This window comes from Daucus carota, chromosome 6 (assembly GCF_001625215.2).
Source record: "Daucus carota subsp. sativus chromosome 6, DH1 v3.0, whole genome shotgun sequence".
Lineage (NCBI taxonomy): Eukaryota > Viridiplantae > Streptophyta > Magnoliopsida > Apiales > Apiaceae > Daucus > Daucus carota.
Genome location: NC_030386.2, coordinates 20,851,074 through 20,870,643, shown reverse-complemented (window position 1 = coordinate 20,870,643; position 19,570 = coordinate 20,851,074). Strand labels below are relative to the sequence as shown.

Here is a 19,570-nt window from a genome sequence, read left to right as displayed (position 1 = left end):
AATGGCTTCATTACAATAGTTTATTTGAAGCAATTAATGGCTGTGATGATGTATCTACCACAGTTCTAACTTACAAACAAATTATAATTTCGAATTTTATTTTATTGAAAATTTTAATTTATTATTTATAAATTAAATTTCTTCACACCATTTAAAATATATTTAAAAAATTTATAAATAATTAAAAAGCTCCCGTGCCTTGCACGGGCTATAAGCTAGTGTCTAATAAACATACGAAAATGATAAGTTATGAAATTTATTTGATTTCTGAAAATAAAATATTTTTTAAAATGAAAGATAAAAATTGCTACCAATATATGAAAAGTTTTCATGATTTCACTTTTTAAATATAAGAATTTAATTTTTTAATATATATATATATATAATTCAAAATTATATATTTGATTAATATTATAATTAATTGTTAAATTTCGACGCAAAAATGTTATTATCACCAAAATAATTAGCATCATCAAAAAAATAAGTGATGACTTTATTTTATATACTTCCACGTGGCAACAAGACACCAGAGAAGACGACGAAGATAAGAATGTCTGGACAAGATAAAATGCGCAGCAGGCCTTGATTCATCACCATTCACATTATCACATATTACACTAACTCACCTCCCTCGCTAACCTGCGCACTTTCTCTTTGATTAAGCTACTTCAATGGCGGTTCCTCTGCAATACTGCCGTTTCTCCTCCGTCACCGGCGTCTACTCCGCGGAGAACAAGCTCATCAGCTGCCGGAAACCAAATTCCGTCCGTTGCCACGCCGGAGAGCCGGCGGTGACTCTCGACTCTGATTTCGACGCGAAAGTGTTCCGTAAAAACTTGACGAGAAGTGATAATTATAATCGGAAAGGTTTCGGCCGTAAAGAGGAGACTCTTGAGCTCATGAACCGTGAATACACCAGTAAGTATTTATTTATTCTATTCACAGACACAACATTTTTTTAAATTTCTCGAATGACATGTCACATTTTAATCGGAGATAAAAATAATAAATGAAATTTACCACGCATTTACATCAATCACACCAATTAAAATCTTCTAGTATGTATACTCAATATTCAAATGTTATGTTTAGGTGATGTAATCAAGATATTGAAGGAGAATGGATATGAATACACATGGGGAAATGTGACTGTAAAATTAGCCGAGTCTTACGGTTTTTGTTGGGGAGTTGAACGAGCTGTTCAGATTGCTTATGAAGCCAGGACACAGTTCCCGGATGATAAGATCTGGATTACCAATGAGATTATACATAATCCAACTGTTAATAAGGTATTGTATTCTAATTTCTTTCCGTATTCGCAAGTATTTATAGTGCTGCTTTAGGTATAAATTAACAACAGACGAACCTGTTTACTACTACAGAAATCATAATTATAGTCCCAAATGAGAGACAAACCTCAACGCGCTATATAAAACCCAAAGTGAAGACGGATTATGTAAAACTCACATAGAGCTTTGCTACCATAGGTTATAAACTTTAACACAAGCAATAAATAAAAATAAGTAAATCAAACAACAAAAAGATGAAGAAATTTTTTGTTGGCCAAAGTGAAAGAGGCTTTTTTTTTTCCTTCTTGTATTCTATGGATACGTCATACGTATATATGTGTATACGATATAATGTCATAGCTAATTCACTTTTGTTTGCTTATCTTAGTAATCATGTTCAGGCCAAAAATACCTGATTTAAATCAACTCACTGTAGGGAGTTTAACACTCATTGTGGTACAAATATCTCTGTCCTGAACACAATAAACTAACCATGTGGACCTCAAAATCTGACTCCAATGTTCAGAATTTAGATACTAGAAAATAAGGCAGATATTCTCCAAAATTCAAGACGGTTCAATTGTTGGAACTCTGGAAAACGCAGAAACAAGACAACTGACTCAACCAGAAAAATTTGTGTAAAATATTCACTTCAGCACCAAAAACTAGCCCATTCCCGGAAGGCCAAAAGTTCAGAGTGGGTCTTGGGGTGATGGGTTGCGGTTGTATGTTGTACGATATGGGGAGCCCTCGGTGTGAACACAAGTGTTGGGTGGTGTCGACAGAAGTACAACCATAAGGATATAATTTTCTTGTATGTAAGCACCTAATAAACTTCATCAGTACCAGGTTGGATGTGCCAAATACAAATCGGTTGCGACCTAACAAGTGGTATCCGAGTCAAAGGTTTGAAGATGGATCCCCTCAGTGTGAACGGTTGGAAAAATCTGTGGAGCCTAGTGTGATCTTCCTGAAAAGGTTATGTTGTCAAGTGTGAGGGGGCGTGTCCTAAGTCATACATAATGCACAAGTTTTGAAAATAGGCTTAATATTTTGAATTTGAATGGTTAGATTATGTAGATTAATTGATCAAGTTAAGCCTACTTTGTTGGAATAATGATTTTAACTTATTTTTGAATTCTACAATATTATTAGGGAGATCAGATAATGTTTGTTAGTTTGCTCTGTATATATCCTATTGACATTATTATATCAGATTTATACAGCAATGCTGCCTATTTCTTCTATTTTATGATATGTTATTAGACATCTAAAATCCTACATCAAGAAACACAGCTCTCACAAGGAGGTGTGGATATGGTTTGATATACTTATAGTAATAGATATTCGATTATCGCTAAATAGGGCTGTAAATGAGCCGAACCGAGACTAATCCTAGAGTGCTCATGTATCGTTTGTTAAAAAAAATCAACTCGACCTCGAACTTGAGTTCGAGCTTCAATCAAACCAGAAAATTTGTTTGGGCTTGGTACATTAAGAAAAAAATTTGTATACCAACGGTTTGAGAACTCTCACAAGCTCGTACTCAGAGACAAATCATTAATATTATTCGTGAGATTGTTTATAGTTTGTTCACAATTTAATACTCACAAATTAATCAAATATATTACTCGTGAATCAGCTCACAAGCGGGATATCAGGTTACTGTTTATGTCAGTTGGCTACTAGCACTAGTAGTACTAAAAATGAGAAATATAAAATATTCTTGTGTATAAAAATCAAAACTAAAAAAAGACCTTGAAATATTGCAAATAAATCATAAATTCAAATTTAGAATCACGACAATTCATCAACCAATAAGTTAATCACATCTCAATTTTTAAAATAATAAAGTTGATATAAAATAAATGACTAGTAAAATATGATTGTGCAACAAGAAGTGACTTACATAAAACGAGGTAATCTGATAATAATTTAGAGTTTGCACCAATTCATCTGCCAACCGATAATTTATCTTGAAGTAAAATATGGCTATCCAATCCTCCCAATAAACTGTGACAACACAAATTGTAGTTACAAGTAAAGAAAAAAAGTGATTAGTTAATGTACTCTAGCTAATAGTGGCAGTAATTAATAATTATATATTAATAAATAATTGGATTGTGCACATACTCACAAGCTTAATTATTGTTGCTTGATAAAATAAAAAAAAATATTAGTTGAACTTGTTTATAAACTACTAACAGATCAATAAATTGTGAGCATGTTCACAAACTTACTAATCGAACTTTTTCACATGCTTGTTCATGAGCAAGTTAACGAACTTTTCTCACGAACATATTAACGATCTTAATTATGAACTATCGAGCCGAAATATACCGTGATTATGTTTGGCTTGTTAATAAATCGATCTATAATATTGCATTCAAGTTTTACTCGTTAATAAATCGAACCACACCCGAACAGAGCTCTTTTCGAGGCGAACACCCAGCTGTTTGTGAGGGTATTAGCTCATTACAGCCCTATCGCTAAAAAATAATGATAACTTTAAAGGTGCAGTGTTATTGTGCCACAGGATATTATACAGATCACATAGTCTGGTAAGCGGATTTATTCGCTAACATTTTAGTACCTATGAGTATCATTCTATTTGGCTAGAGGCAATGAGTTTTTACAATAGTATTTCATCACAGATTATTTATTAGTCGAGGTGACCGGTCCTTTTTGCACTTCAGTACTGAGTTTTGGTACAAATAATGGCTTAGTATTTTCTTCAGGAGTGATCTACCTCCATAATCAATCAAATTAATACATTAAGTAATTATTAGGCAGGATACTGGCTACCTGCTACATGCTACCACATCGTCTAAGGGTCACTTGTTTGACCGTCATGTTGAAAGCCCGAACCCCAGGCTTGTTTTCACAATTTGCTTTTATCTGTAGTGGTGTGTCATTTTTGCGGGATGTGATCTTGGTTTCTGTCGTAAAGTGGATGCTTGGATATTTCCATATATTTGTAAATGTGCCTTTTTGGGTACTTGACTTCACCTGCAAGTAGCTAGTTACAGTTCTCTCTGCGTGCTGCTCATAAACATGTTTAAATGCTAGACCCAAAAATGCGGCAAGTTACGTGCAATGTTACGTACATGATATTCGTTTGGGGTCAATAATCTGGTTTAGGATGTGAAGAAATTTGGTTGATTTATCTTATGATAAATGAACCAATGCATTTTTTACTGTTAGATGGTGTTTATTGAAATAAAATTTTTGAGCCAATTATTAGGGGAGGAAAAAGGAAAACAAAAAAACACATAATTTTCTCATTGATTAATTATTTTAGTTGTTGCTCAACTAGTTACTGTTAATACATGTAATGTTCACACTTCAAAAAATCTCCTGGTAAACTTATGCATCCACATATATATTAGGATTCAAAAATGTGCTACCTTTTTGTTTAATCTTTTCTTATTATACCCTTACGTTTTCAACTATTCATAATGACGAGTCAAAGACTGTGTTTGTTATCCTAGCGGTTAGAGGATATGGAAGTAAAAGATATCCCAATCACGGATGGCAAGAAGCAATTTGATGTTATTGACAAGGGTGATGTTGTGATTTTGCCTGCTTTTGGAGCTGCTGTGGATGAAATGATGGTCTTGAATGACAAAAATGTACAGATAGTTGACACTACATGCCCCTGGGTGTCTAAGGTATTATTTGCATGCAATGCCGTGGTTAACATGATCTCCTTGCCTCTGATTCTTATATATCTAATACATTCCTTCTCATGAGTATATGTGTTCACAAGACAGGTATGGAATACTGTTGAAAAGCACAAGAAGGGAGAGTACAGTTCCATCATCCACGGTAAATATTCCCATGAAGAGACCGTAGCTACTGCATCTTTTGCAGGAACATATATCATTGTGAAGAACATGGCAGAAGTATGTATATCTTAAATAACACCCTTCCTCATTATTTTCGTCATGGACAGATGACAATGTACAGAAAATACAATGAGATTTTACTCTAATTTTAATTTTAATTTAACTTTTTATTAATTAGGCAACATATGTATGTGATTACATCCTTGGAGGACAACTTGACGGGTCCAGTTCAACCAAAGAAGCATTCATGGAGGTATAGACATTCAATTTTTTATAGACCTTAGTGTTTCTTTTATAGTTTATACTCTAATTAGACATTGTATGGTTTGTCTTCAGAAATTTAAATATGCTGTATCTAAGGGATTTGATCCGGATATTGACCTTGTGAAACTTGGAATTGCCAATCAAACTACCATGCTGAAGGGAGAAACAGAGGAAATCGGTTAGTTCTGTTTTAGTTTTAAATCATCTTACCATTTGTTTAATCTATTGCCTTCATGTGATATTTCTAGTGTTTTTCAAATACAGGGAAATTAGTAGAGAGGACTATGATGCGAAAATATGGAGTTGAAAATGTCAACAACCACTTCATGAGTTTCAATACTATTTGTGACGCTACACAAGTAATTAACCTCTTTACCTAGGATTTTGTATATTAGTTGCAAGCTTTGTGCGCCACTCTCCTACTCCCGCACACATAATCCAAGATTTGTGGCACTAATTATATTCATCGCATACCAACATCTATGTAGGAGAGGCAAGATGCCATGTATAAACTGGTGGATGAAAAGCTTGATCTTATGTTAGTGGTTGGGGGATGGAACTCAAGCAACACATCACATCTACAAGAAATTGCAGAGGAACGTGGAATCCCATCATATTGGATTGACAGTGAGAAGAGAATTGGTCCTGGAAATAGAATAAGTCACAAGCTAATGGTAAGTCTGTGCAAGCTATTCCCTGATTCTTGATCTACTGCCTGCTTTCTATTTTGTTAAAAGAATTTATATAACGAAGAGAAAAAAGAGAGTATTATGATGATTATTTGATTTCATTGTAACAGCACGGGGAGCTGGTCGAGAAAGAAAACTGGCTACCAGAAGGTCCTATCACAATAGGTGTAACTTCCGGGGCATCTACTCCTGACAAGGTATACTCACCAATGGTTAATTGTATCAATGATTCTTTAGGAGCAACAAAATTGCTTCGCTAGTTACTATTACCCTGTTTTCTTGTTTAATCCCCTGTGGCTTAAAATTCAGAACTTCCACAGAAAATAAATATGTATTTTTATAATAACATGCATATTGCAAAGATACATATAGAGACTATTGGAGACTGACTTGAATTCCCAATAACTGTACCTAAATTGAATTGATCAGGTTGTTGAAGATGCGCTTATCAGGGTATTTGACATCAAACGTGAAGAAGCCCTGCAAACGGCCTAGACTATGCTTAGTACAAATAGCCGCATCAAAAGTTGAAGAGAATGGGAACTAGACTGAAAGATCTGCATCTTCTGTAACTAGACAACACTACTATTTACTTGATGTACAGCATGGTTTCATTGATCTGTTGTGTACTACTTCAACTATGGGGTATACTCGATGCCCTTTAGAGTCTATAGTAAAATATTGTTGTGAAAGGAGAGAGCATCACTTGATAAATGTCTATTGTGTAAAATTTCAGCATCAGGCGAAAGCCGCAGAAAATAACTTGATTGGAGAAATAGATTCGTGCTTTCAATATTAGAGGTTGATAATTACAAAAATTTTATCCATATCATTGCATAAGATATTCATATCATATTTAGAAAACTAGCTCAAAAAATTAGCTGTTGCAACCGGAAGATAAATGTTATGTCAAAAGACAAAACCTAGATATTTAGATTTTTAAGTGTATCAAGTATAGATCAGAAGCAAAATTAAACGGAGTACATGTGAACAATTTGATTGAACTGTTCTTAATCATCCATATATGAGGAGCAACTTTATACCCATTTTAATAATATTTGTGTATAATTTATTTCCGAATTCGTTATCTGTGATTCTTTACAACAATATGTACAGTACAACTTAATAAAGCTCACGTGGAAAAACCATATAACCTATTAGATACTCTATACTAAAAATCAACAAGGATATGTGGTCCCACTTTCGGATCATAGGCAAGCTTACTTGTCTCTTGTTTCTTCTGTTGCTCTTGCTTATCAAATCTTCGATAATGGTGTTTTGCTTATATCTTTATCATTCTTCTCTAATAGAAAGTGCAGTATGCCCTTCCTGAGGCTCACCGGTTAACTAGTATCTCGTTACTTAGGCTGTGAAGATGCAACTATCTCTGGCACTTGATCGAGTAAGCGATTAATTGCATCCGGAAATTCGGTCTTTGCTCGATTAGTCTTGCCCCCGACAACCACCGACGTCCCATCTTGTAATGCCCATACCTTTATTGATTCAAGAGCAGAGAAAATTGATGAACACATAACAGATTCATAAGGAAAGCCTCAAAGTGCATTTATAAAAATCTAAAGTAGGGGGAGCTGACAACAGGAATGAACTTATTAATACTTAATAACAACAAAAAAATCAATAGAAACAACTTGACAATGTTATTAACCTTGACAAAAAATATATATGTTTACTTCTAAATATTAGGCTAATATGCAGAGGACACACGAATTAAAAAAAAAAAAAGAAGATAAGATAAGATATTTGACCTGTGAATGAGATAAAAAACTGATGCAAGTTGTGAGCATTAGAAATCCGAATCCAGCATAGACAACCGGTACTCCTGGGTCAGTCTGTTATATAATTAATTTTTCATCAGCTGAGAGAAAGGGGACAGAAAGACAATCTATAACAGATAACTGTAATATCTACTGCGGTGTTTTCTGATGGACTTGTCATGTTCCTTACCTTCAAGTTCAGGCCACTGCTACCTATTGCATCTACTACTACAATTTTTGACCCATCAATCTCAATTGGAAGCTTAGAGCTTGGTCGTCGAATTCCTGCAAATTTGCCTTCTTGATCATAAAGGACAACTGATTGGAGATCACGAGCAAGCATTGATCTATTTTCAGAAAATGGGAATATGTTTAGAATGAGGAGAAAAATTAACTGCATAGAAATGAATATGAACATTGTAAATAAACTAAAACTCATAGACAAGGTCTTATGTATGCATACATTCCCTTAACGTTCGGAGAATCAACATTTCCAACAGGTAAAATAGTTCCATAGAGCTTCTTGTCACCTCCATTCATTTGCAGAGGTGCCATAGCCAAGTTGAAAGGGCCCTCATCATCTTTGAGTACTTGTAGTGCAGAAATGCTCCAATCTGTCTGGTAAATAGTGATCCCGCCATACCTTAGAGGATCATTAACTTTAATTGTTTTCCTCAGCACCTCCTTACCCTCAAGGTTATATAGTGAAAGATCAGTGTAATACTGGGAGACCTGGAACATTAATGACTTGTGAGAAAAGAGTAAATATATAAATAGAACAAACCCCATGCATAGGAATAAAAAGGTCACGACAGTCCCTTCGGGACTGCATACCTCTCCACTATCATAATATTCCATGTAGAACTTGTTTACATGAACCTCGGTACTAAAAGCTTCTGAAGGAGTAGATAGAAATCCAATTGGTTCCAGAACATCTCCAACCACAAAGTTTAAACCCTGAGGAACTGTTACAGATCCTCTAAAGCTCCCTGCTGCGCTGAGGGTTCCACCGGCCATTATTAATAATAATGCAATATGTACTCCAATTGGAGCAAACCTTCCAGCCAGACCCTTAAAAGCATATAAAGATGGCCCTTTTAGGAATACCTATATAATAAACGCAAAGCACGATTAAATTTAAAAATCAGAATGGTCTTTGAAGTACATAATTCTTGTATAACAAGCAGAACATAACATTTTATTCTTTGAAGCATTAATTAAAACAAAGACAGATTCCATACCGGTATCGCTGCATAAATTAATTCTTACTGGCTTTATCCCAACACATTAAAAGTTAAAGAAAGTACAGCCCTATTCAAAAATTAAACCTTTTAAAATCAAATTATATTTCACTTGATCTATATGACATTCTGTAATGAACAAATTGTTAAAGTCGGGATTTAGGAGAATGAGTTGCAGCAAATATATAATAATTTCTTTGAGAATCTTATGAAAAATGTTGGGATTGGCAGTCTTCCTGAATTTTAAGTGCGAAAAAACTGCATGGATAAGTGAAAGAGATAAATTAAAACTAGGTTCTCAAAGTAAACAGTGACCTCATATCCAGCCCCCATCAATATGACACCTAAATCTTGAAGTGAGGCACTGGGCAGAGTGTCGGAAAATTCCTGCTTTTTAATTGTATCAGGCGAATGCACAAAAGACCACCTGCAGGAGAAAGTTTAGTTGATCAATACAGAGAATCAACTTCATTCACCTTCTTGCAGTAAAGGTTACAAAATTCTAGAATCAAGCCAGACCTTCTTGCTACCTTAACGATGGGGATTTGGGTTGTAGATGTGCATGCCATAAGAGATACTCCAAGTAGAGCCAAAGTTCCGAGGAAAATTGGAGAGGTGAACATGTGGTCAAAGCCAAGGGGGAGAATCCATCGCCACGATACAAACCCAAATATAGGGTTCTCCTCGGGATACTTTTGAAAATAATAACCTGGAGCCTCACCTTGATCAATGAATGTTCCTGCAGATTCAGAGATAATTTCAGATTCCCTATCAACACATTACACAAAAGTGATTCATGTGTTTTAAATGGATTTAAAATGTTCAAGAATTTGTTTAGAGAATGTAACTTTGCTCTATCTAATGTACTTTCCGGTGAAAAAACTCTCAGCAATCGGGAAGAGTGTTACCCTGATGGTACTCTTTACTCTTTAGTCACCTACGTTTGAAGATTTGGCCGTCGATTCTTCAATCGAAGACCTGACTTATTTCACATACCCTTACAACAGGTGGTAAGATTTATTTCATGATAATAACTTATCTCTGCATTGGTCCAAGTACTACTTTTTACCCCATCCAAGAATGAAACTTGTTCAATTCTTTGGTTTGCCAGATGCCATTGGTGTTGTACAGGCCATGAGGGTTGCTTTGTGCTATGTTACATGTATATACTACTTCCATGTGACATGTATATTCTACTTCCATCTACATTGCTCGAATAATAAGTTGTCCACTTCTTTCTTTATGTTCTTTACTAATTATCAGAAAACAAAAAAAAGAAGCAAAAGCCATAACTACAATAAATGAGAAAAAAGATCCTATAAAAAAAAATTGTCCCTGAATAGTTGTCTCATTCTTGTTCCAATGCATATTTACACATCTTTTTCATATTTACCCCTTGATTGTTAGTTCCAATGTTTGACTTTACAACAAATATACTCCCTGTATAGGTCGCTTGACTTTTTTGCACGTACTTTTAAGTCTTTTGACCGCATGCTTGAAATCAATATTTTTGAAATTTTCTTTTTTTGAATAATAATATCAATCATATATTTTTATTCAAAAGAAGAAAATTTCAAAAAAATTGATTTTTAACATACGGTCAAAAGACTTAGAAACGAGTGCAAAAAAGTCAAACGACTTATATTTTAAAACAGAGGGAGTATACACTTATAGTTTAGCATTTAATGTAATAAATAAGGGTATGCATGGAAACAACTTACAAAATTTAATTTGTCTTAATCAGTGTTGTAAAAAGCGGGAATCGGACTTAGTCGGTGAAGGGACCGTCTAGCGATTAATCGGATAATCGGAGATTAATCGGAGTGATTAATCGGATCATTAATCGTAATCAATTTAATATTATTTTTTAAATAATATATTAATATAATTATATATAGTATAAATTTATAGTCATATAAAATCAAAAGATTAATGATTTTTTATAACACAAAACATGCCTTTATATACATATACAAGTCCAGTCATCTCATATATAAACATGAATTTGATTGAATCTGCGAAGGAAGATATTGCAAATTTATGTAATTATAGTTTAAAGTTAATATTGAAAGAGTGAAAGGTAATAAAACAACTTTAATTTATGTGTTTTGTCATTTCCGTGCCTTTTGTTTTATTTAAAATTAAATTTTAGAATTTTAAGATTTTTTTACTTTTTATTTTTAATTTTTTCAAATTCACCGATTTTTGACCGACTTTTTCCGATTAATCCCGACTTTTGACCGATTAATCCCGATTTTCAGAAAAAACGATTTTTTCACCGATTGACGCTTAATCGAGACGGTGACCGACCGAACAGCGATTAATCGGCGATTAATCCCGATTAATCGCCGACTTTTAGAACACTGGTCTTAATATGTGTGTTTTTCGCAGCAAACATTAGCATTTTAGAGTTAAAATCTAGGGCTGAATGCTGTTATGCTACTGTACAGATTACTAATATGTTCATACTTTGACAGTAAAGTACTTTCTCACCTAATAGGAAATTTAACTGATTATATCTGTAAATCTGACTATTAGGACATATATCAACTAAAGATATTAAATCATCTAAATACATAATATTTATTTTCTTATGCAAGTATTCAACAATACTATGAAGCTTCTGTCAAAAAAAAAAAAAAAAAACAATACTATGAAGCTATATTCAGCAGCTAAATTCCAAATCGAGCACTCCATGTTACATAAATCACAATGCAATCAATCCGTATAGATATGCTTATGTATCTTACTCAACATCATGACATAGAGTGTGAAGCTTAATATGGAGAACATAACACCCAGGGCCAGCGGTGCGGCAAATTTGGAGATGCACAAAGAATCTGAATCCGAACATACTCTAAATAACTACTCCCTCCATCCCATTTTAGAGGTCTCTTTCGAAAATCTCACACATACTCAGAAACTTTATATGTTAGTATAATTTATCTTATGTCAACCCCCTTTCATCATATTACTTTAAATATATAGCAGAAGGAGCCTAATCAGAAACGAGAAATAAGAAGGGGGTAATTTTAGAATATTATTCATAGTTACACATTAAATGAACAATCACTTAAAACATCACCACAAATTCATAACCCAAATCCAATATACAAGAAACAAAATGACACATACCTATAGCCATTAAGCCAGCAATAGCAAACATTTCCCCAATAGCCAAAGACAGATTAGACAAAACAGACAGAACCTTTTTCGAGTATCTCTTCACCAACATTTTTCCGGTGGCCTTTTTCCGGCCAGGCTTGCTCTGAGAATTACTCTCTGACGTTGCACTGCCCTTCTCCGATAACAATGGGGCCTTATCAGCAGGACCCACAATTTTTATAGGCAAATTCTTGGTGTTCACAGAATCTTGAGAGGTTTTAGTGAGCTTACAAGAAAGTTTAAGCGTACAAAAGTTTAAGTTTTTACGATTGCAGAGACCATATTTTCTATGAATGTACGGAAAGAATGGAGAATTGATGAGATGGGTTTGTGGTCTTGATGATAGATACAAAGCAGTGTTTGTATTGTTGAGAGCTAGAGTTTCCATAGCTGAATGGAGCTCCTCTATCTTTGAGTTCTGAGCCAGACAGGTTATATCCGCAAAGATATTAGTAGCCAAAGATATTTTATTATCCCTAAAATAGAATATATGTACAATATTTAACATGGTTTCCAAAAACCATGGTTTCCAAAATGAAATTATATTATTATAATAATTATATTGTTTATATTAATATCTATTATCTAAGATTAATAAATTTTATATTTATTTTCGGTTATGAGTTACTTGTATTTAATCTGAAAATGACTTTCCCGACACGAAAAATTTCAACCCAAATTCATATTTAATGGGCTGAATTTGTCCAAATTATTTTTTTATCATGATTCGTGACCAACCCGACCGGCCACCGTTTGGCCACGGCTCGGGAAGTAAGTATTACCGTTAGATTAATCCGAAGCCTATATAAACACTCCCCTTCCAAGAACATCACAACTCTTACTAAATTTCATTCCTCTCCCAAACACACACATTACATCATTTCTATTTATCTTTGCGGGAGAGACGACGACAATGGCGAACCTGAATCTCCCTCCTGGTTTTAAGTTCAAGCCCAGTGACGATGCACTCATAACTTACTATCTAAAGCCTAAAGTTCTGGGTCAACAACTCCCATGCAGCAATGTTATCAAAGATGATATTCAACTCTACGGCTCTAATTCTACTCCCTGGGACTTGTTCGATATTAACGATTCTGATTCCTGGATCGACCACTCTGTTTATGTCTTCACGTCCTTATCCAAGATTTCTAGTACTGCTCCTGTTCGATCTCGATCAAGATTTAATACCAATAAAAAGGCGGGGTGCGGTACGTGGAAGCAGAAGACGCCGCGGAAGCCGATCAAGGATGGTTTTGGTAATGTGATTGGGGGGAAGAGAATGTTGGTTTTTGTGATTAATGATGTGAGTGTTCCTGTTGATCCTGACAAGGCGGTGTATTTTAAGATGCATGAGTATTCTTTGTGGGGGGTTAATGAGGGCTTGGGTGGTGATGATCTTGTTCTTTGCCAAATCAGTTTTGATTCTTCCAGGAGGGCTATTGTCAAGTTGGCTAGTCAGAAAACTGATTCTACTCCTAAGGCCTGTAAAGCCCAGAAGAAAACAGAGAACATGAAGAATCTTCAGGGAAGCGTTGGTTCGACGAAGGGTGTGATTGTGGTGAATTGTGATGTTGGTGAGGAAATTACGAGTTTGAGTCCAGAGGGTTTGGTGGGGATGGATGGTAGGGTTGGTAACGGTGAAGGATCAATGGCTGCTGTTGATAAAAATGTTGTTCAGGGCTCGGATTGGTTTGGTGGGGGTCTCTGTAAAGATGGCCTACGCTGTGATGAGCCCGGTCTGGACTCTTTTGACATGGATTCTTTCGACGTGCCTGAGTTGATGCAGCTTCTTGATTCCACTGCAGAAGAGGAGATTCTTGATGACAGAGCTATCCACATGCCTGGGAAAAGAAAATTGGAAGAAAGGGATAGTTCATGTCAACCTAAGAAGTTGTGTTTCTGATCGCTTTTAGCTAGTTTATGAGTTGGGCGCTTTTAGCGGGGATCCTCGTAGATGGTGAATAACCAAATTCCAATTGAAACGAAATCTTTACACTGAGTATATAGGAAGGATATTTTCCATAGATAGGATAACTACTATTTTTTGTTCCCTTCTTTTCTCATTCACTCTGCAAACTGAATTTGTTTGCATGATTTAATATATGAATTATGTTCCTAAATGCCGTTCAATGTTGCAGTGCATTATGAATATTGTTCAGATATTGTTTTGTGTTCATCATTGAGTGTCTTATAAGCTGTTTATTGGTCGTCTTAAATGCAGTTATAAGGGTTATGATTATTATGTCTTCGTCCGTATGTTGCAAGATAATTAGAGACCAATAACTTGTATTTACTTGAATATATATGGACTAGGAGAGTTGATATACTGTTTTTCAATCAAGGGCACTGAGATGACAATTGGTTATTCCTCATCACGGAGTTCTTTAAACCTTGCTCCTCCTGTGATGAACTAAGTATGAGACTGCAGTAGGTACTCGGGGAGACTATGTTGACAGTCCCAGGAACATATCTTTTACCTTAATCTTGTCTGTTCTTAGTGAGTTAGTGTAATTGCTAATACTTGTATCAGTTGTTATGAAGGTTTAAAATTATGGGAATTTGCTTATGGCATCTTCTTCTAGGACTCCAGACTAAATGTGCAAATAGCTTAGGTGAGTGGTGAGCTGATCTTCGCTGCAAATGGAATGATCTGTGATTGGACTTGAGATGGATCTGCTGCCTGTGAGTACCTAATCGGCTGCCAGATCGAGCTCGTTGCATGACCTTGTATGTCTTATTGTTGCCATAATTTGAAGCTGCCCAGCTGGTATTGATGAGTTATCAGCTCCAGTAGACAGTGTAAGGGTAACCAATTATATGACAATCATATATCTAGGCACACAGAGTACTAACCAGGTTGTTAAAGCAAATATCTATTCTATCAGCCCAGACTCTGAGCATTTCTCTAAATTATGTTCTGGATAGAAAAGGTTTGTCTGAGCAGTTTCAAGATAATTTCCTTGAAATCCCCATAGTCACTATGCTGATTCTACAGGGACACCACTGACCATCATGATCCCTTGAAAAGGTTTGTCTGAGTGTCCTATAACAAGATTTTCAGAAACCAGTGATATTGTTCAGTCTCATGAAGCTGAAGTTGCATGCATGTTATCTGAAATTCTGGAAAAAGCTCCATTCAAGGATGACCAAGAAAGAAGGCTTTGTTCTTCTCTTTGCCCCTGGCTCAATATGCCATAATAGATTGCTTCCTTGTGTTGTTTGATGTTTGTTCAAATTAACCTCTTTTTTTTTTTTTGCGCTGGAATAGCCTATAGCAGTGACCCTTCGTCCTTCCTCACTGTACAACAAGTGGGGGTACTTATTTAGGGTATTCTTTCCTGATTTTTTTTTTCAAAATAAGTATTTATTTTTATAGAAAAAGAAAAAGCAGAGAAAACACCATAAAATTAATACCTAAAATAAAATTATGAGTTCGATTTATAAAAAGAGGTTTAATGCAGTATTTGTTTTTACTTTAGTAAAGAGCTGAATTTTCAAGAAAGTTTGATGTGACATTTGATTCTTAACTTTCTTTAAAATATTTAACATTACGACGGGATAATTTCAAGTAATTGTTTATCATTTGACTTATACAGTAGATAATAGATTATACTCTGACGGTCCCAGTCCCAGATGGTACAATCTTGGAATAGAGAGCTTGGTATCTTTTGTATTCGAAGATTTTTATAAATATAATTTAAATAAAATTTTAATTTTAAAAAATAAAATGTAAAAATATAATTTATAAAAATCTTAAAATACATGTCAATAAAAGAATTATATAAAAATTTATGAGACGGAGGGAATATAAAAACCGTAACCTATGATACTTTACAAATAGAAATTCTGATTTTTTTATTATATTATAAAACCAAATATTTACTCCCAAGTCCCAACATTTAACATCATTATTTACTGCAATTTTCCTACTAATAACATGATTTTTTCCACTGCGATTTTTCTACTAATAACATGCATACGACATCTGTATTCTGTGGGCGTGCAGTTGCAGACATGTAATTGTTTAGGAACCGCACCATAAACCATTCTTCTTTGGATTTTAAAGACTTGGCTTAGTTCAAGGAAAGGAAGAAGTGAACTTACTTTTACCCAGAAGTTGTTACTGTATATTACTCACTTTTTAAAGTGATCACATATAATATAATTGTAACATTATTAGCCATCTTTACTTCAAGGAAAGGAGATGCACACAAATTAAAAGAGGCACACCCAAAAAATCGCAGGAACCTTATTAGCAAGAACAGGTAACAATATTACTCAGTTTGCAATTTTGCATACAGGGAAGTGGAATCCATTCATCTATCATTATTAGCCATGTATGGCACCACACAATTTGATCATAATATATATCCGTAATGACAGATATGAGACTTCAATATTAAGCTACAAACTATTTAATTGGGAAAGAGAAGGAGATACTGGCAGATGCTGATGTGGATCACCTATAGAATTAACCTCTGAAAGCGCTGGAAAGATATATAGTGCAACTGCTTCCGCCTTCCAGGCCAACACTTGGAGGTTAATCAAGCTAGCATATACATAAGCTTAACTAACATTCCTTAAAATTGATTTAACTTCAGGAATAGGACAGTGAGAATGAAATTAGTCGAAGGATCATGAGAAGACCAAGAAACAAGAAACAGATCTTCAATAAAGATTTTGTAACCTGTTGTTGAGCTGAATGTTGATAAAAACCATGAGCATATCCGCCATGAAATGAAGTAGAGAACAAATAAGGGACACCGGTAGTAGCTCCATAGATAGTAGCATCATGAAATCCATGCACTTGGAGGTTAAATAATGATGGGATGGCGCCAAAAAGAGCAGAGATTGTTAAATTGCCGAACCTAGGGGTTCCCATTGGCATAAATTCCCCGACTGAATTAAATTCTTCTTGTTGTCGAAGAAAGTTTGTAAATGGAGCAGGAGCAGGAGCAGTTTGAGGTCTCTGCCCTGTAGGGCGATTGGGGATAACATCTCCAGGTACCGATCTCATACTAAGCTCAGAACTTAGCTTTCCCCGCCCATATATTGGAACCAACTTCTCCTCCTGAATAAGTGCCTTACAAACCGGGCACTGGGGTGAAACCGAATGAACATGCAGCCACCGATAAAGACAGGGCCAACAGTAAAGATGACCGCAGAGAGTCACCGTCGGATCTTGAGCTAATTCAAAGCAGATATTGCACTCAAAAACACCCATTTCCGGCTTCGTATCACTTGAACAAGAGGGATCCATCAAGTTCTCAAATGCACTACCCACATCCATACCCTCGGCAACTCCCAAATTCCTGTTATCCACACATCAGAGATCAACTACTTCTTCTATAACAAGACAACCACAATGAAATTATATGTTTTTCTATGAATTTAATGAGATCGGAACTCGTAGAAACAATTAAATCCACTGGAGAAAATAAACCACATCACTGCCAATTAAGCAAATACCACTAACATAATCATGGACATAACCTTGATGCAGATTTGGGGATCATCTAAATATCATAGTATGGAATCTCAATACTAAATCTAACAATAAACTAAGTAGACCAGACATGTACAGCTGGAGTTTGAGAAATAAACATATAAAGAAACACCAAGAAAGAATCTTGGTTGATGGGCCAAATTAAGCCACACAAAGTAACAACAAATTGTTCATCTTGAACCACACAAAATTCACAACATCAATACATACAGATACAGATACATCAACTATAAAATTTGGCAAACAAGTAGAGTTGCGAGATGGGGTTTTAAAGAAATTTGAGAGTTGAAAGAAAGAGTAGAGAAACTAGAGTGAAGCAGATCTAAATTATTATATAAATGCAAGGCAGAAGAAAACACACCCACAAGCTTACAATATCTTTGCCTATTGAGAGAGAGAGAGAGGGAGAGAGAGAGACCTGAGAAAATGGAGGGAGCACGTTGGAAAAATCGTGAGGGAAATCTACGGGAATTAGTTTAAGAAACAAATACAAGGGCAGATAAAGTTTACTAGTATTTTTATGTTTTATTCCTATTTAGTCATCGTTAAAAAGAAAGATGATTAAACTAGCAGGGGCAACGTGCACGGCTGGTGTCAGGGGCCGTAGCTTATAATTCATTGCAACAACTTGAATTAAATCAACTTCACTTCAAACTTAAGTGCTTATGTTTTGCTTGCGTATTGTTGTTATTAGGCGGCTTCCTGCCTTTAACCTGATTATTATGTGTTAATTATTATATTTTTTTACTGTAAATTACTTAGAATTAAATCAAATGTGCATTAAATTATACTTTCCATTTAATTAACCTTTCAACCTCAATATTTCATCCTTTATTGTTGTTTTATAATTCAGTGTTTAAATTTTGGGAACTAAAACTATTGCCCATTACTTGTTCCAAAATAAGTTAGCATCTTTGTCCAAATCAAAAGAACATTTCAGTATTTAAGTGCTTCTGAAAAAAAAATTCAGTATCAAAAAGTAACCGGAAGAAACTATCTCATTTCCTTTCTTCTCCAGAAACAACAAGAACTGCAGAGCACGGAAGAGTGTATTTTTTTGACAATGCAGACTTATATGCCTTTCAAATTAGTATCTGTTCCAATACTTTTTTGGTGAGCCAGAGTCGAACCCGGGTCTCCCGGGACAACAGAGGATAAACCTACCACTTGGGCTATCCAATCGTGCACGGAAGAGTGTATTTTAAGTAAGTGAACATTAAAAATTTTAACACATTTAGCAAAAAAAATAAAAAATAAAAAAATAACACATTTGTCTAAAAACAACTTGACTAATGGCATCTCTACTTGTAATGAGACAAGAAATAAAAAGTTCAGGAATGGTCACAGCAAAAAAGGAGAAGTGTGTATAATTTAGGAAAAATGTTAGGTATTTCAAAATTTATTCCCAAATTCTAGTTGGTAATATCTGATTGATTCTACATGTGTGGATAATAATGAAATCTCCTATATGCACGTTAATCACCCAAATTTTAAAAAAGAAAAAGAAACAAAATTTGGAATAAGTAGCATTAATTTAATGAGTAGCCTGTAGGGGCGTAAACAAACCAAACTGTTGGTGAGCTACGAGCTCGAAAAATATTCGAGTTTGATTTGATAATAATGATAATAATCGAACCGAGTTCGAACTAAAGCTCTTTGGATGTTTTACCGAGCCGAGCTCGAGCTTCAAATTACTCGGCTCGTAAGGTTCGCAAGCCTTATCAAGCCTCTACTATTTTTTAATTTTTTTATTATAAATATATTTTTACAAATATATTTAATATATTATTTAT

The 19,570-nt window shown here is 34.8% G+C and overlaps 4 protein-coding genes across 5 annotated transcripts; 2 read left to right on the top strand and 2 right to left on the bottom strand.

Moving 5' to 3' along the window:
* Positions 1-531: 531 nt before the first annotated feature.
* Positions 532-6,782, top strand: LOC108228008 (4-hydroxy-3-methylbut-2-enyl diphosphate reductase, chloroplastic). Its single transcript, XM_017403458.2, has 10 exons — positions 532-918; positions 1,093-1,289; positions 4,781-4,960; positions 5,063-5,194; positions 5,316-5,390; positions 5,474-5,579; positions 5,666-5,760; positions 5,890-6,075; positions 6,201-6,287; positions 6,520-6,782. The coding sequence occupies exons 1-10, from the start codon at positions 672-674 to the stop codon at positions 6,583-6,585; spliced, it is 1,371 nt and encodes a 456-aa protein (XP_017258947.1). The 5' UTR covers positions 532-671; the 3' UTR covers positions 6,586-6,782.
* A 354-nt stretch (positions 6,783-7,136) lies between these two features.
* On the bottom strand, positions 7,137-12,723 carry LOC108224523 (cytochrome c biogenesis protein CCS1, chloroplastic). The gene is made up of 8 exons (XM_017399171.2): positions 12,242-12,723; positions 9,626-9,845; positions 9,422-9,533; positions 8,700-8,972; positions 8,329-8,597; positions 8,056-8,212; positions 7,857-7,940; positions 7,137-7,583 (listed from the first exon to the last, which is right to left on the bottom strand). Exons 1-8 carry the CDS (start codon positions 12,657-12,659, stop codon positions 7,449-7,451), a joined length of 1,668 nt encoding a protein of 555 aa, XP_017254660.1. The 5' UTR covers positions 12,660-12,723; the 3' UTR covers positions 7,137-7,448.
* Positions 12,724-13,184: 461 nt separating this feature from the next.
* LOC108226043 (NAC domain-containing protein 68) lies at positions 13,185-14,174 on the top strand. The gene has a single exon (XM_017400998.1). It carries the CDS (start codon positions 13,185-13,187, stop codon positions 14,172-14,174), a length of 990 nt encoding a protein of 329 aa, XP_017256487.1.
* A 2,393-nt stretch (positions 14,175-16,567) lies between these two features.
* Positions 16,568-18,381, bottom strand: LOC108224796 (uncharacterized). 2 transcript variants are annotated; one of them, XM_017399518.2, is made up of 2 exons: positions 18,196-18,381; positions 16,568-17,583 (listed from the first exon to the last, which is right to left on the bottom strand). In XM_017399518.2, exon 2 carries the CDS (start codon positions 17,559-17,561, stop codon positions 16,869-16,871), a length of 693 nt encoding a protein of 230 aa, XP_017255007.1. In that variant the 5' UTR covers positions 17,562-17,583; positions 18,196-18,381; the 3' UTR covers positions 16,568-16,868. The 2 variants fall into 2 exon arrangements, with proteins under 2 accessions (XP_017255007.1, XP_017255008.1); XM_017399519.2 differs by lacking the exon at positions 18,196-18,381 and adding an exon at positions 18,139-18,161.
* Between the last annotated feature and the right edge of the window lie 1,189 nt (positions 18,382-19,570).

Bases quoted from the DNA above. Each gene is read 5' to 3' on its own strand.
- LOC108228008 (XM_017403458.2), top strand. From the start codon at position 672: ATGGCGGTTCCTCTGCAATACTGCCGTTTCTCCTCCGTCACCGGCGTC. The intron at 919-1,092 runs GTAAGTATTTAT...TGTTATGTTTAG, and splicing joins CATGAACCGTGAATACACCA to GTGATGTAATCAAGATATTG. The intron at 5,761-5,889 runs GTAATTAACCTC...ACATCTATGTAG, and splicing joins CTATTTGTGACGCTACACAA to GAGAGGCAAGATGCCATGTA.
- LOC108224523 (XM_017399171.2), bottom strand. From the start codon at position 12,659: ATGGAAACTCTAGCTCTCAACAATACAAACACTGCTTTGTATCTATCA. The intron at 9,846-12,241 runs GTATGTGTCATT...CTGAATCTGCAG, and splicing joins TGCTGGCTTAATGGCTATAG to GAACATTCATTGATCAAGGT. The intron at 8,598-8,699 runs GTATGCAGTCCC...TTAATGTTCCAG, and splicing joins AATATTATGATAGTGGAGAG to GTCTCCCAGTATTACACTGA.
- LOC108226043 (XM_017400998.1), top strand. From the start codon at position 13,185: ATGGCGAACCTGAATCTCCCTCCTGGTTTTAAGTTCAAGCCCAGTGAC.
- LOC108224796 (XM_017399518.2), bottom strand. From the start codon at position 17,561: ATGGATGTGGGTAGTGCATTTGAGAACTTGATGGATCCCTCTTGTTCA.